We start from the raw sequence: 12,678 nt of genomic DNA, 5'->3' as shown, positions 1-12,678 counted from the left end.
CTCAGGGAATGTGAACGAGTGACGGTAGCCAGGATGTGTTGTTAATTTAAATATATATATATACCGGAATATGGAGACGGCCGCTTTACTTCTTTTCATTTTCTTTTAATTTTAATACACATCGTGTAAATGTGATCATTCTGCGTGAGTCTATAACCTCTTATATTCTTTCCCCCCTACTCTATTTTATTCCTTTAGACAGAAAAGACTGCGAGCTATTTCCAAACGTATTTGGGCTTGTTCTTTAAGGAGAACAAAAAGGGCATTTGCTTATTTTCTGATTAAACTACAAATGCGTCAGGAATCTGCCGAACGATAAACGTGCAGCCCAAAAACCGAGGCTCAGGGCTGTATCGGCGACCAAGCTACACACTAAAATCTCCTCATACCAGATATGCACTTCTATGTCCACAGAAATATTGAAATACAATAGAGAAAGGGCTCAGGCTTCCGGCGAAGCTGGTAGTACAGTCAATGCTACTGTGCGATCTCCACGCTCAGAAATAACACCTTTGAAAAAATGGCCAGCGTGCTATTTTGTTTATTTTATAAGCTTTCATATTTAGGAAAAGGAGTAATGTCATCAGCATGTTCTCCCCCCCTCCCCGCCCTCGATCAAAAAGATCCAGGGAGTCTGAACCCTCAGCTCCGATTCTTTCTATGAAAATATGGCACATAGAAATCTGGGCAACGTGACAGTTGGATTATTGAAAGAAGAAAGGACACGATATCGTAGCCAATTTTTTTTCCTTAAATAAAAACTATTATTCGATCTCCCTGCAATATAACAGCGTAGCATAAAATATACAGTCCACGCATTTAAAGACAACCTAAATAAAATGCTGAAATGGAACAAATGAAAGGAATTTTACTAAAAGCTTTCTGGGTTACAGCCTGTTTTTAAAATAAGATATTTCTTGCAATATCTTTGTTACTGAAGGCATCTGCGAAATACCTACCTTCTTTCATACTTCTCTCCCGCCCCCCTCCCATAATGAGACACAAACAGAGCAAATTGCAACTGTGAGAATACTCAGCACAACCGAGAAAAAAATTAATCATATCCCCAGTAATAAGGTTTAGGAAGATAAGGCAGTGCAAATTAAGCCCTGCTGCCACGTCTGGTAACCTCAAGTTTTTAGCCCTGACATTTGCTAGAGGAGAAATCTGTAATGTCCACCTATGCTTTATTACAAACAGTAATTTACATCTACATGGACCCATTGGTTGTTTTTTTTTTTCTTCCTGCCTCGTTCAGAAAAATATGGGGCTCTGAGAGTAAAACCTTTATATTAACGTAGATTGTATATCTCATTTATTGCACAATATTGATTTATTTATTAATGTTAATTACTTGATTCCATTTTAATATGATTTAAAACAAGAGTGACATTAAATGCCCAGAGCCTAAGTCTCCAGTTCCCCAGTGGCTCTCGCATGTTTATTCAACTTCTATTTACATCAAACTTAAACTTTCCTACTGTTCATTTCCAATTAAAAATTGCTGCCCATTTTTAAAAACCCTCATGATTTATCGTGAGCGAAGGGTCTTACGGAGCTGTTTGGCAGTCCTGAATACGATATTTAAATAATTATCATCACAACCATTATCTGAGTTTCCATGTAGTGACACGCAAGAAGTTCATCTTTGCAATTAAAAAAATCAAAGAGCCCTCATATCTAATCAGGAGCCAAGAAGTCAGGTCCTGTAGCACCAGTGAGGCTGGCGTGGAAAGCAGCTCAGCATTTGCTTATTGTTTTAACTTTGCTATTGGGCGAAACCCGCTGCATACCTCTGGGCTGATACTTCAGCTGGGATATTTCTGGGACCCCCTTTTCTTAAAGTGTAAATAAAGATTATGAAAGAGCCATTTGATGGGCATAAAATTCCTGATTAGATTTAACAGTCGAGTCTTAAACTGAGTCAAGGAAAATAGTATTTTGTTTCTTTAAACTCTGTGGGTCGCCCGGGCTGTTGTTGAAGAAGAGGAAATTGCTAGAAAGCGAAGGGGGGGGGATGCCGCGCTCGGAGGGAGCGTCGTGGGCTCCGCCGCAGCTCCTTTCCCGGTGCAGGCAAATCTTAGCAATGGCTCTGATCGTGATCTTAAGCAGCAGCGCAGCGCCCGCCGCTCCGCGCAGCGCTCGGCGGCAGTGAAGCGTGCCCGGGGAGGGCAGGGGCTGCGCCAGCCGGGCGCGGGGGATGCTGCCAAAACATCGCCAAAGCAGCGAATATCGCAAAGGTAATATTGAAACTCTCCGGCAAGCCAGAAGCTGGAGGCTGCAGCTATAAAAGACACTGGCTCTTAACCTGACAATGATGTTGTATTTGAACAGCTGCGATAAGGTTTTAAAAGGTCTGTCTCATTGCCACAGCGAAATTTTAAAGAGGGTTATTGTTTCCAGCAGTGTAAAGCGTACGGTAAAGTGCAAAACACCCAAATGCCAGGAAATAGGGGAAAATTCAAATTCACGCCGGTGGAAAACGCATATTTTCAGCTGTGCGGGAGACGCATTTAAATTTTTAAAAATCCTTTAACGTGCTGCCTGCTCTTGGGGATCTCAAAGGCTGTGCTGATAGTAGAAAGGCCCAAAATAAACAGCCGGATGAATCTGAAACAAAAATTATCAACAAGTTCACTTTGTTTGGAAGAGAGTCCTTGGTAGCATTAGTCCCAGATAAGAAATAATTCAGCTTGAGAACAGCTTAAAAAAAAATAGTAATAAACAGTTTGTACCATCACTATTTATAATATAATAGCTGCGGGCGTAAATATGGTTACGAAGTGGGGGAGGAAACAGTAAAACACGTTTAAAACATAGGGACGGAAAAATCTCATTTGCCATGTTGACAGTTGCTGTTGCCTCCGGTTTTTGTTTTTTAATAATACAGATGCATTTATCTTTCTTCTTAAAAAAAAAAAGAAAAGAAAAAGAAAAAGTTTCTCGAAGAGTTGCAGTGAGGTTACGACTTTCTATACGTTTTTTGATGAGCAATACTACAGAAGGACAAATTATCTTTATCATGCTTTCAGTTTCGAGGGCAAGTGAAATTTTTTTTTTTTTCCCAGGCGATCGGGAGAGAGTGTTGTAAAATAATTTTAGGAATGTAGCCTCCCTATAAAACTCGAGTTATGACAAAAGTCTAGCTTTTAATATTTGACGATTTGTGTTAAAACAAAAATTGACCTTCTCGGTTAGCAGCGAGGAAAAAAATCAATAGTATAATTTTCAATAATTCATAACGCGAACGCCATTATGCTAAATCTTAACTATTAATCTTATCCTTTACAAAGTCTCGATTGATTTGTTAATAAAATATCTTCCCGTGCGCGGCAACAGAGGGTATAACTCTTGAAAAAGCTTCAGAAGCAAGAAAATTACCAAGTAGCCCAAGCATGCAGATGAGGCTTTTATTGATCGCCCCTGATTCCCCTTAATACGCATTAATAAATCCCGCAACCTTTTGTCCCCGCACTTGTCACAAGCGGGGCTCTTACAGGAGCCATGGCGGGGAAGCACCGCATTCCGCCCTCCGCGCCACCCGCGGGGTTCCGCTCCCGCGGAGGCTCCGCGGCGCGGCGCGGGGCGGGGGGGTGAGCGCGGCGGCGCGGCGGGGCCCGGGCTGGTGCCGCAGCGCGGGCGGCGGGCGCGGCGGGGCGGTGCGGTGCGGTGCCGGCGCGGCGGCCTAGGGGTCGCTGTTGACCGCGGCGGGGCGCGGCGGGGCGGCGCGGCGGGGCGCGTCAGCGGCGGGGCGGCGGGGCGCGGGGCGGCGGGCGCTGCCATTGGCCCGGCTGTCATGTGGTCGCGCGGAGGCATCCGCAATTACACGGGAATGTTTTCCTAGAGATGTCAGCCTACAAAGGACACAATCTCTCTTCCTCAAATTCCGCCCCAAAATGTCCTTTCCCAACAGCTCTCCTGCCGCTAATACTTTTTTAGTAGATTCTCTCATCAGTGCGTGCAGGAGTGACAGTTTCTACTCCAACAGCGCCAGCATGTATATGCCACCTAGCACAGACATTGGGACGTATGGGATGCAAACCTGTGGACTCCTTCCGTCTCTGGCTAAAAGAGAAGTTAATCACCAAAATATGGGTATGAATGTACATCCTTATATACCTCAAGTAGACACTTGGACAGACCCGAACAGATCTTGTCGAATAGAGCAACCTGTTACACAGCAGGTCCCCACTTGTTCCTTCACTACAAATATTAAAGAAGAAAGCAATTGCTGCATGTATTCCGATAAGAGATCCAAACTCATTTCTGCAGACGTCCCTTCCTACCAGAGGCTGGTGTCTGAATCATGCCCCATTGAGAACCCCGAGGTTCCCGTCCCAGGATATTTTAGACTGAGCCAGACCTACGCCACTGGGAAAACCCAAGAGTACAATAATAGCCCTGAAACGAGTTCAACTGTAATGTTACAGTTAAACCCTCGCGGCAGCTCCAAACCGCAGATATCTGCTCAACTTCAGCTGGAAAAGAAAATGAATGAAAACCCGAACAACCAGGACAGCACCGCTAAAGTCTCTCAAGTGGAAAGTCCCGAGCCCAAGTCCACGTTGCAAGACGAGCGGAGCTGCCTGCCCGAAGGCTCCGTGTCCAGCCCAGAAGTCCAGGAGAAGGAGAGTAAAGGTCTGTATTACCGAGTTTAAGCCGTGCCGTGGTGTAACTCCAACACGCCAGCACCATAAAGCACGCTCGAATATACTAACGAGCATCACAGCCATCACATTTAATGCTAAGGAATATTGGGCTGCAGGTGCTGTGTCTCTGAAGATTTTGGCAGGCAAAAACGTTACACAAAAGGGTCCAAAGATTTGCTGTAGAGATCTGCCTCTCTCGGGCATGCAGACCGCCTCTGTGATGCGGGGAATGTAGCCGTGTGCTCCTTAATGCGCTGCAGCAGCCAAAAGCAGCCCCATATCTCTAAAAAAGCAGGTCTGGAGGTTGTAAAATACGACCAGCTCAACTTTTCTCTCGTAATTTCGCTGATTTTTTTTTTCTTTAACTGAGCCTTACTGCGGTTTGATTGCATTTAAAGTTAATTACGATCCTCTTAAAATAGGTGAGGAATAGGTACTATCAGGCTGGGTAAAGTTGGAAACAAATGCACAATGAAAGCAGCAGTCCGCTATCTGCCTGGTCCAAAGGTGGAATATTTCAGTGTGGTGCTTTAGATAACCTTGGGTTGGTCTCCAAAAGTGCAACTGTATTTTGAAATGTGTTTTAAAGCTAAAAGTGGTGGTAATCCGATTTTATTTTCCCTTTAAAACTGCACTAAAGCCTTCCTTTAGAATGGCGTGTGTCGAAGAATCCCAAAACGGAAAAATTTTCTCATATCTAAATGTACTTTGCAACCTCTAGGTCGATTTTTATTCTATGTGTGCATGGAGATTGCCTTTATTTATTTAACAGCCCAGCTCTGGGTTGATGTGGGGCAGATTTCTTTCTAGTGGGGAAAAAAAAATCAAAAATGAAAATGAAAAAACCAAAAATCCGAGACACAGGGTGTTAATTTTTTGTGCATTTTTTTGGCTGGTAAAACGTCTATGTCTGCTCCTAGGTGTGCTTGTGTAATTCCGCTGATGGCTGGGGGGAAGCTGCTTCAAAATACAGTGCGAGGGTAGTTGGTAATTGGAGTATTTTTGTAGCAAGTGTTGTGGGAGACCGAGGCGGCCATGGCGAGGCTAGACCCGTTAAACTGTGGCCATGGGGCTGATGTCAGGTTAAATATTGTTGAAATGCTAAACGCCAGCTGAAGAAAACCTGGAAGCCCCTTTCTGGAAGGGGGAGCGCGGGTCAGGGAGGGGTGCCGTGTGGTGGGGATGGGGGAGCCCAGCCTGGCAGCAAGTCCCCTCTCTGTGCCCACACCTCAGTCCAGCTGTGTTAAATGCCCACATCCACGATATCCGTCAGACACTGCAGAGGAGGGGTCATGGCCAAGGGTACACTCTAACAGCCTGAGGTATTTTTGATTTTTTTTTTACTACTTCTTCTTCTTCTTTGATTTTGATAGAGGAAATCAAGTCTGATACTCCAACAAGCAATTGGCTAACTGCAAAGAGTGGCAGAAAGAAGAGGTGTCCTTATACTAAACACCAAACACTGGAATTAGAGAAAGAGTTCTTATTCAATATGTATCTCACTCGAGAGCGCCGTCTAGAGATCAGTAAGAGCGTAAACCTCACTGACAGGCAGGTCAAGATTTGGTTTCAAAACCGCAGAATGAAGCTCAAGAAGATGAGCAGGGAGAACCGAATCCGGGAACTGACCGCTAATCTGACCTTCTCTTAAACCCTAACCCCGGGGGGGACACCCGTGAGGAATGGGCACAGCACCACCACTTGCTAAAGGCGGGAGAGACTCTGGCAAAACCCGGCATTTTCCAGTTTTGTTTTGGTTTGTTTTGGTTTGTTTTGGTTTCTGGTAGAATGTGACTCTTCGTCCTTCTTTTAGCGCTGCAAGTGAATATGTATTACTATGATGAGTATATATAAAATCTAGCACGTGTAATTTATTTTTGTTCTCATCGTAATGCAGGGTAACTATTATTGAATATTATCATTTGGTCTTAACTTATTGGAACTGTCGAACATCCAAGCAATGTGACTTTTTCATGTTTTTACTAACAAAATGGTATTTATGTGGGGCTGTTACACGGGCCATAACGTTTTGAGTACATTCAATACTTTAAGAAAAATAGGGGGGAGGAAACTTTGAGGGCGGGGGGAAAGAGAAGCACATTATAATGTAACTATCCTCGCAAATGAACTTAGAGATTGTCCTTCGTAAAATGGAATATTTCCTTCTTCTCCATTGTAGACATTTCCTTGTGGTGCATATGTGGAATAGTAGTCGTTCAACAGCAATATGTCCTTCTTGTGCATGTTCTGTTCGCATGTATAATGCAATAAACTCTGTAAACTACTGAGGTTCCTTTGGTTTTCTACAAATGTTTAAAGTATGGATGCAGGTTGATGTCCTGATCTTTCTCTGTCAGCAGCGCTTTGGACTGATGTACCTTCTTTGCCATTTTCTGGTCTTTGTGTGTGTCTGCCTGGTTTTATTCCCCTTTTTTTTCCCCCCACCCCTTCTTATTTTTTTTAGGGTTGGGGTGGAGACTAGGGCGGGAAATTATGTAAACCTAATTCATTTATAATTGTGCCTGTAAACAAATGATTAATTGATAAAATGTTGTGTGATGTTCGCAGTCAGACAAATTGAATGAAAAAAAAAAAGAGAAAAAAAAAAAAAGAAAAACGTAGTAAAATATTATGACCTAAACTGGACATCCTCATCCAATCATCTCATAAATGGTAAGTGATAAAAAAATCTTTCTACTGCAAGCTGTCAGCAATATGTATGTCATTTTATTTGACGTTCGTGTGATGATTTTAAAAATATCAGTCACTGCGTGCTTACAATGTGTAGACTTTGATTTCGTGTCTTTATTCGCTTAGAAAAAAAAATCATACCAAATGCAAAGCTGGGTTTAAGTAAACGTTAAGGAGTTCTCTTCTTGGCCAGCTCAAGAGCTTTCGGAAGATGGTGGATGGGAAAATATTCCCTCAAACATCCGGCAGGAGTGGCTTTTTTTGAGGAGAAACACTCCCAAGCGTGCTTACAAAAGTACACCAGCCTCTTCAGACCGACTTTTGTCACCCTGCACCGTTTCTGTTTGCTCAGAGATCGTTTTATTTCGCGTAATTCCATTTTAGCAGCACACATCCAGATAATGAAGTTCACGAGTCTTAACCCTTTCTGTACACAGCTGAAAAATGTTATTAGCACTGGAAGGTGAGGAAGGGCGTCTGTGTGTGAGAGCGGGTGAGTGCCTGTGTGAGCAGAAATCCTAAGCAGAACTGCAAATGGCTTGCAAATGAACATGACTCCAAATTGAAGTGCAAATACTTGGGCATACTTTCACCTTCAAACAGTACTGGAAAAATAGCATGGCTACTGTTTGCTCACAATCAACGCCCATTCCTCCCCTAAGCAGTTTCTAAATCAAGAAATTAAACGCGAGATAGTGCCAATGTTGTCTGAGTTGGTGACACTGATACTGCTTATATTGCAGCTGGTGGAGTTGTATTTTGCTCTCGTCGCTGATATTTAATCTAAGTCAATACTTTCTCATGAGCACGTTTACTCACAGGGCGGAGATATATTTTCCTCAAACCAAAGCATCACCATTTTGAAACTGAAGGAGCCGCAAGCCCGTATGCCTTTTGTGCTTGCTCTCATTTCAAAAATAAATAGCAAAAAGGTGCTAAAAAGAAAGAAAGAAAAAAAAAAAAACCAAAAACCAACCAAACCAAACAAAAACACCCCCAAAACCCCAACACACAAAGCTCTCTAAATGTTGCATATATTTGAACCGTCTTTCGTTTTCCTTTAAAAATACTCACTCCATCACCAAAGAAGTCTCAGCAGTGGGAAGCAATTATCTGGACCTGTACCAAGTGTTTAACATATATTAAAAAAGGACGCTCACTCTAATCTGCCTGCTTTATCAATTTATATCCGCGCGAAGAGAGGGACAATTCTTGGTCATACCACAAACCATACTTCTAGATAAAAATATAAGAGAAATATGAAAACGCGAAGGAAAATGTTGAAGTGAGATGAGGGGGAAAAAAAAAGTTTTAATAATTACCAAACAAAAAGAGAGAAGAAAAAAGGAAGAAAACAACCTAAGAGAGTAATAAATCGTTAAATAAACAGGAATTTCAGCCCCTTCCTCAGACGGGCCCGCGAGTAGGAAGTGTTTTCTCAGCGCTGTTGTTCGTGCCCTCGGCGGGCCGTGCTGCGGGCTCTCACTAACTGTGTGCGTTTCCTCCAGATCCCGGCACAGCCACCATCCGTCGCTCGAGAGAGCCCGCCTGGGCAGAAGACCATGGGTAATCTAGTTTTCAATACTAACCGGGCACCGTTTCGCTCGGGGAAGGATAACCGGGCCGGGAGGGACGGAGGGAGGGGAGAGAAAGGAAGGAAAAGAAAGCAAAGCGGGCAAAAATGTCCCGGAGGCATTGAACGTGGCCAGCGCGGCCGGGCCCGGCTCCCCCTGAACTAGAGGCGGAGGGGGCAGCTCTGCTATTGAGCGGGGGACAGCGGCAGCCCCGGGCCCCTCCGTGGGCCGCAGCCTGCCTGCCTGCGCGGTCCCTGCCCGCGGCCGCAGCGTTGCCCGCTGATGGGCCAGGAGGCCTCCTCCGGGCAGCGTTTGCCCGTGTCCCCTCCCGGGCCGCGCTGGGCACCATCAGGGGGGCTGTTTTGGAGCTGTGTAGCCCCAAAGTTTCGCAGATACAGAAGCGTGTGTTCAGCCACACGTCAGTTGTGCTCGGAGACACAGGCTTTGCTGTTTCCACTCGTCCATTTTATTAGGGACACATTAATCTATAATCAAATACACCTCGTAAAATTTTTATTGAAAGGCATAAAATCATTACAGAGGTCTTCCACCTGTTTTAAAACAAAACAATGGGCATCTCTTTTCAAAAGTGTATTCTTTCCATGGAAACTTTCTGTTTGGAGAGGGGTGGGGGCGGATAATAGTACCCGCATATGCTCTGAAATATGGAAGCACCGCAATGTGCTTTTGCTGTAACATTTTCCTGTTTTATGAGAAGTCGTTACAGTCCCAGCTTGCGACGGTTTGTTTTTACAGGCAAGAATCTCCCTTTCCCAGCGGGTTTCCTCAGCAGCTTGGAGTGTGATTAGCAAGCCAAGGCTGTTGGATTTATTTAAACACCCTGCCTCTCATTGATTAAGAAATGAATGGCAGAAATCACTCAAAGGAGGTGAAGAAATAGTCCGCGCCCGCCGCGGCCGTGGGCTGCCAGCGCGGCCACGCCCGCCGCGCCCCGGGCAGGCAGGGCGGGCAGGCGGGCAGGCAAGCAGACAGGCAGACAGACGGGCAGCGAAGACGGGCAGGGCAGGCGGGCAGGGCAGGGCAGGCAGGGCGGGCAAACGGGCAAGCGGGCAAGCGGGCGGGCGGGCCGTCACGGCGCAGTCCGGGCGCGCAGCCGGCGCGGCGCGCTGTGCGGGGCCGTTGTTGATGATGATTTTTTTTTTAATCACAGCAGCCCCAGTTTAGCGGATTGATTTACTCGCAGTATTGGTAAATATGATCACGTGGGCTCCGCAACCAATGGTTGAGGGTTGCAGTCTGCAAAATACTACGATTGTTCTCCGGGAGGGTATCATATACAGTTAACAGTGTAACCTTTTATATGACTAAGAGGGGAGCCTAAAATGTCGTCTAGTGGCACCATAAGTAACTATTATGTCGATTCTCTCATAGGCCATGAAAGCGAAGAAGTTTACGGGAGTAGATTCGTCCAGGGAGGTCACAGTGCGACCTCCAGGCCATCAGGTGTTGCAGAGAGTTCAGATTTTTCTTCCTGTAGCTTTGCACCAAAATCCACCGTGTTTTCCACCTCCTGGTCCACGGTTCACCCTCAGCCGTCTGCGGCAATGACCGGGATCTACCACCCCTACATGCACCAGCCCCACTTAGGGGCAGCCGACGCCGGCCGCTACGTGCGCTCCTGGATCGAGCCCTTCCCGGGCTTCCCGGGCGGCGGCGGCGGCGGCAGCGGCGGCTCCGCGTCCAGCTCCGGCTCCTCCAACGGGCGCCACTACGGGATAAAGCCGGAGACAGGAGCAGCCGCCTCCTCGTCTTCCTCCTCCTCCTCCTCCTCCTCCAAAAGGACTGAGTGCTCCTCGTCTCGGGAGTCCCAGGGGATCGGTGTGCCCGAGTACACGTGCAGCTCCTTCCTCCAGGAGCCCCGGGAGAAAGCGGCTGCCGGCAGCTCCAAGGACCCCGCCGCCTGCAGCCACAACCCCAGCCCGAGCAGCGATCTGAAGGAGGAGAAACAGCAGCAACTTGACCCAAGTAAGTAAAAAAAAAAAAAGAAAAAGGGGGGGAGAGAGAGAGGGAGAGAGGCAGAGAGAGAGGGGCAGAGAGAGGGAGAGAAAGAAATAAAGAAATAAAGAAATTGCCCCTTTGATTTATTGCCGAAACCTGTAAGGCTCGAATGTGCAAAACTGATAGTTTTACTAACCTATAAAAACGTCTAGACGCCTACCCCAGCGTAAGCAGCAACAAGCACCCATAAAAGACTCCACATAACCACCTACCATCAAGACATCATTTGTACAGTAAACAGACTGGGGCATTAAGGCTTTTATGATAATTCCTCCAAAGTTGTGAAAACAGTCCATCCTTCGTTAAATTAATTTAACGACCTTTCTCTCCCCCCTCCCCGCTCCCTATACACCTCCCTTCTTCCAGATAACCCTGCAGCAAACTGGATCCACGCTCGTTCAACGAGGAAAAAGCGTTGTCCCTACACAAAGTATCAAACTCTGGAACTGGAAAAGGAATTTCTCTTTAACATGTACCTAACCCGAGACCGCCGTTACGAAGTAGCTAGGATTTTAAATCTTACAGAGAGACAGGTCAAAATCTGGTTTCAGAACAGAAGAATGAAAATGAAAAAGATGAACAAGGAGAAAGGCAATAAAGGAGACTAACACTGGGGTAGAAACGCAGTTGGGGAGTATTGCTTTAGTTTAGAGTTTGGGGGTTTGCGGTTGTTTTGTTTTTTGTTGTGTGATTTTTTTTTTAAATTGGTTTTATTCTCCTCCTTACCCTGCCTCCTCAGCCCCCCTATACGTTTCTCCCTCGCCCCCCCCCGCCCAGGAACTTTGAATCAAGCTGGCCTTTTTTTTTTTTTTTTTTTTTGATAGAAGTGAAACGTGGTCTATGTCAGGTAGTTTGGGAAATTTTGTCTTGCTCGCCACCGTGTTTTGCAGAGTCGCTTCATCTCCCCCTCCTCCTTCCCAGACCGTTTGGTTGATGATATTGTGAGTGCACGTTAGCTTTGGGAACTCTTATCTGATGTTAAATGTTTGACATGTTTCTTAAAAGTGATGTAGTATAGATAGTTACTTTGCCAAAATAAAGGTAAGGAAATTAATTATAATTACAATAATAAAATATATATTAAATTACAGTCGCTTAAATCAATGGAGGTGCTGTGTTGTCCACGACTTACTAAGAGGAAACCTTACCCAAAACCTCTGCTTTATAGATCTGAATTTCGCTCCTTCGCAATAGATGCCACAGCCAGGCCACGAGCTTTCCCCTCCTTTAGTGCACTATTAGGAGGTTGTCTCATCCTTGAAGCCCTTCGCAATGGGCCTAACGTCTCCCGGTTCCCCGGCTAGCTGTCGTCCCTGCCCCCGGTGACTGTTGTATTAATTAACCACCCCGTGTCTCGAACTGCGGACCTGTTGTAATTGTTGTCAGTTATTACACAATAAAGTCTGCCGTGACTGAAACGACAGCACTGCGGTGAGAGGAGAAATCTGTGCGGCCCTCGCGATGCCCTCCGCGCCGTCGGTCCCACCGCGCAGCCCCCGCGGATCCCACCGCGGGCCGAGCGCTGCCGGCCCAAGGCCGCGGGAAAGCCCGGCCGCGCTGCCGGGGCAGCAGCACCTCTGGTAGACACAAAGGCCAGAGGAAAATCACTTCCCACCCGGCTCGCCTAACAAGCATTTGCTGTTGGAGGTCAGCGGCGGAGAGGCCGAGTTCGGCCGCGCCGCGTAGGTGCGCCTGCTGCCGCCTCGCTCCGGGGCGCCGCGGGTACGTGCGGTCTTTGAAACAGC

The 12,678-nt window shown here is 46.3% G+C and overlaps 2 protein-coding genes across 3 annotated transcripts; both read left to right on the top strand.

The window, feature by feature from the left end:
• The first annotated feature begins 3,881 nt into the window (after window positions 1–3,881).
• HOXD10 (homeobox D10) lies at window positions 3,882–6,373 on the top strand. Its single transcript, XM_065637738.1, has 2 exons — window positions 3,882–4,638; window positions 6,023–6,373. Exons 1-2 carry the CDS (start codon window positions 3,897–3,899, stop codon window positions 6,298–6,300), a joined length of 1,020 nt encoding a protein of 339 aa, XP_065493810.1. The 5' UTR covers window positions 3,882–3,896; the 3' UTR covers window positions 6,301–6,373.
• Window positions 6,374–8,829: 2,456 nt separating this feature from the next.
• Window positions 8,830–11,889, top strand: HOXD9 (homeobox D9). 2 transcript variants are annotated; one of them, XM_065637741.1, is made up of 3 exons: window positions 8,830–8,906; window positions 10,307–10,900; window positions 11,300–11,889. In XM_065637741.1, exons 1-3 carry the CDS (start codon window positions 8,903–8,905, stop codon window positions 11,539–11,541), a joined length of 840 nt encoding a protein of 279 aa, XP_065493813.1. In that variant the 5' UTR covers window positions 8,830–8,902; the 3' UTR covers window positions 11,542–11,889. The 2 variants fall into 2 exon arrangements, with proteins under 2 accessions (XP_065493813.1, XP_065493812.1); XM_065637740.1 differs by lacking the exon at window positions 8,830–8,906 and having other exon boundaries at window positions 10,258–10,900.
• The last annotated feature ends 789 nt before the right edge of the window (window positions 11,890–12,678 follow it).

The sequence above is a fragment of the Caloenas nicobarica genome, chromosome 6 (genome assembly GCF_036013445.1).
Source record: "Caloenas nicobarica isolate bCalNic1 chromosome 6, bCalNic1.hap1, whole genome shotgun sequence".
In the NCBI taxonomy this organism is placed as follows: Eukaryota; Metazoa; Chordata; class Aves; order Columbiformes; family Columbidae; genus Caloenas; species Caloenas nicobarica.
The sequence above is the reverse complement of the archived record's forward strand: the minus strand, read 5'-3'. Positions and strand labels throughout refer to the sequence as shown.

What these genes read in the sequence shown, in the direction of transcription:
- HOXD10 (XM_065637738.1), top strand. Translation starts at nt 3,897, where the DNA reads ATGTCCTTTCCCAACAGCTCTCCTGCCGCTAATACTTTTTTAGTAGAT. An exon ending in CCAGGAGAAGGAGAGTAAAG is followed by an intron (nt 4,639 to 6,022) that starts GTCTGTATTACC and finishes TGATTTTGATAG; the next exon opens with AGGAAATCAAGTCTGATACT.
- HOXD9 (XM_065637740.1), top strand. Translation starts at nt 10,258, where the DNA reads ATGTCGTCTAGTGGCACCATAAGTAACTATTATGTCGATTCTCTCATA. An exon ending in ACAGCAGCAACTTGACCCAA is followed by an intron (nt 10,901 to 11,299) that starts GTAAGTAAAAAA and finishes CCCTTCTTCCAG; the next exon opens with ATAACCCTGCAGCAAACTGG.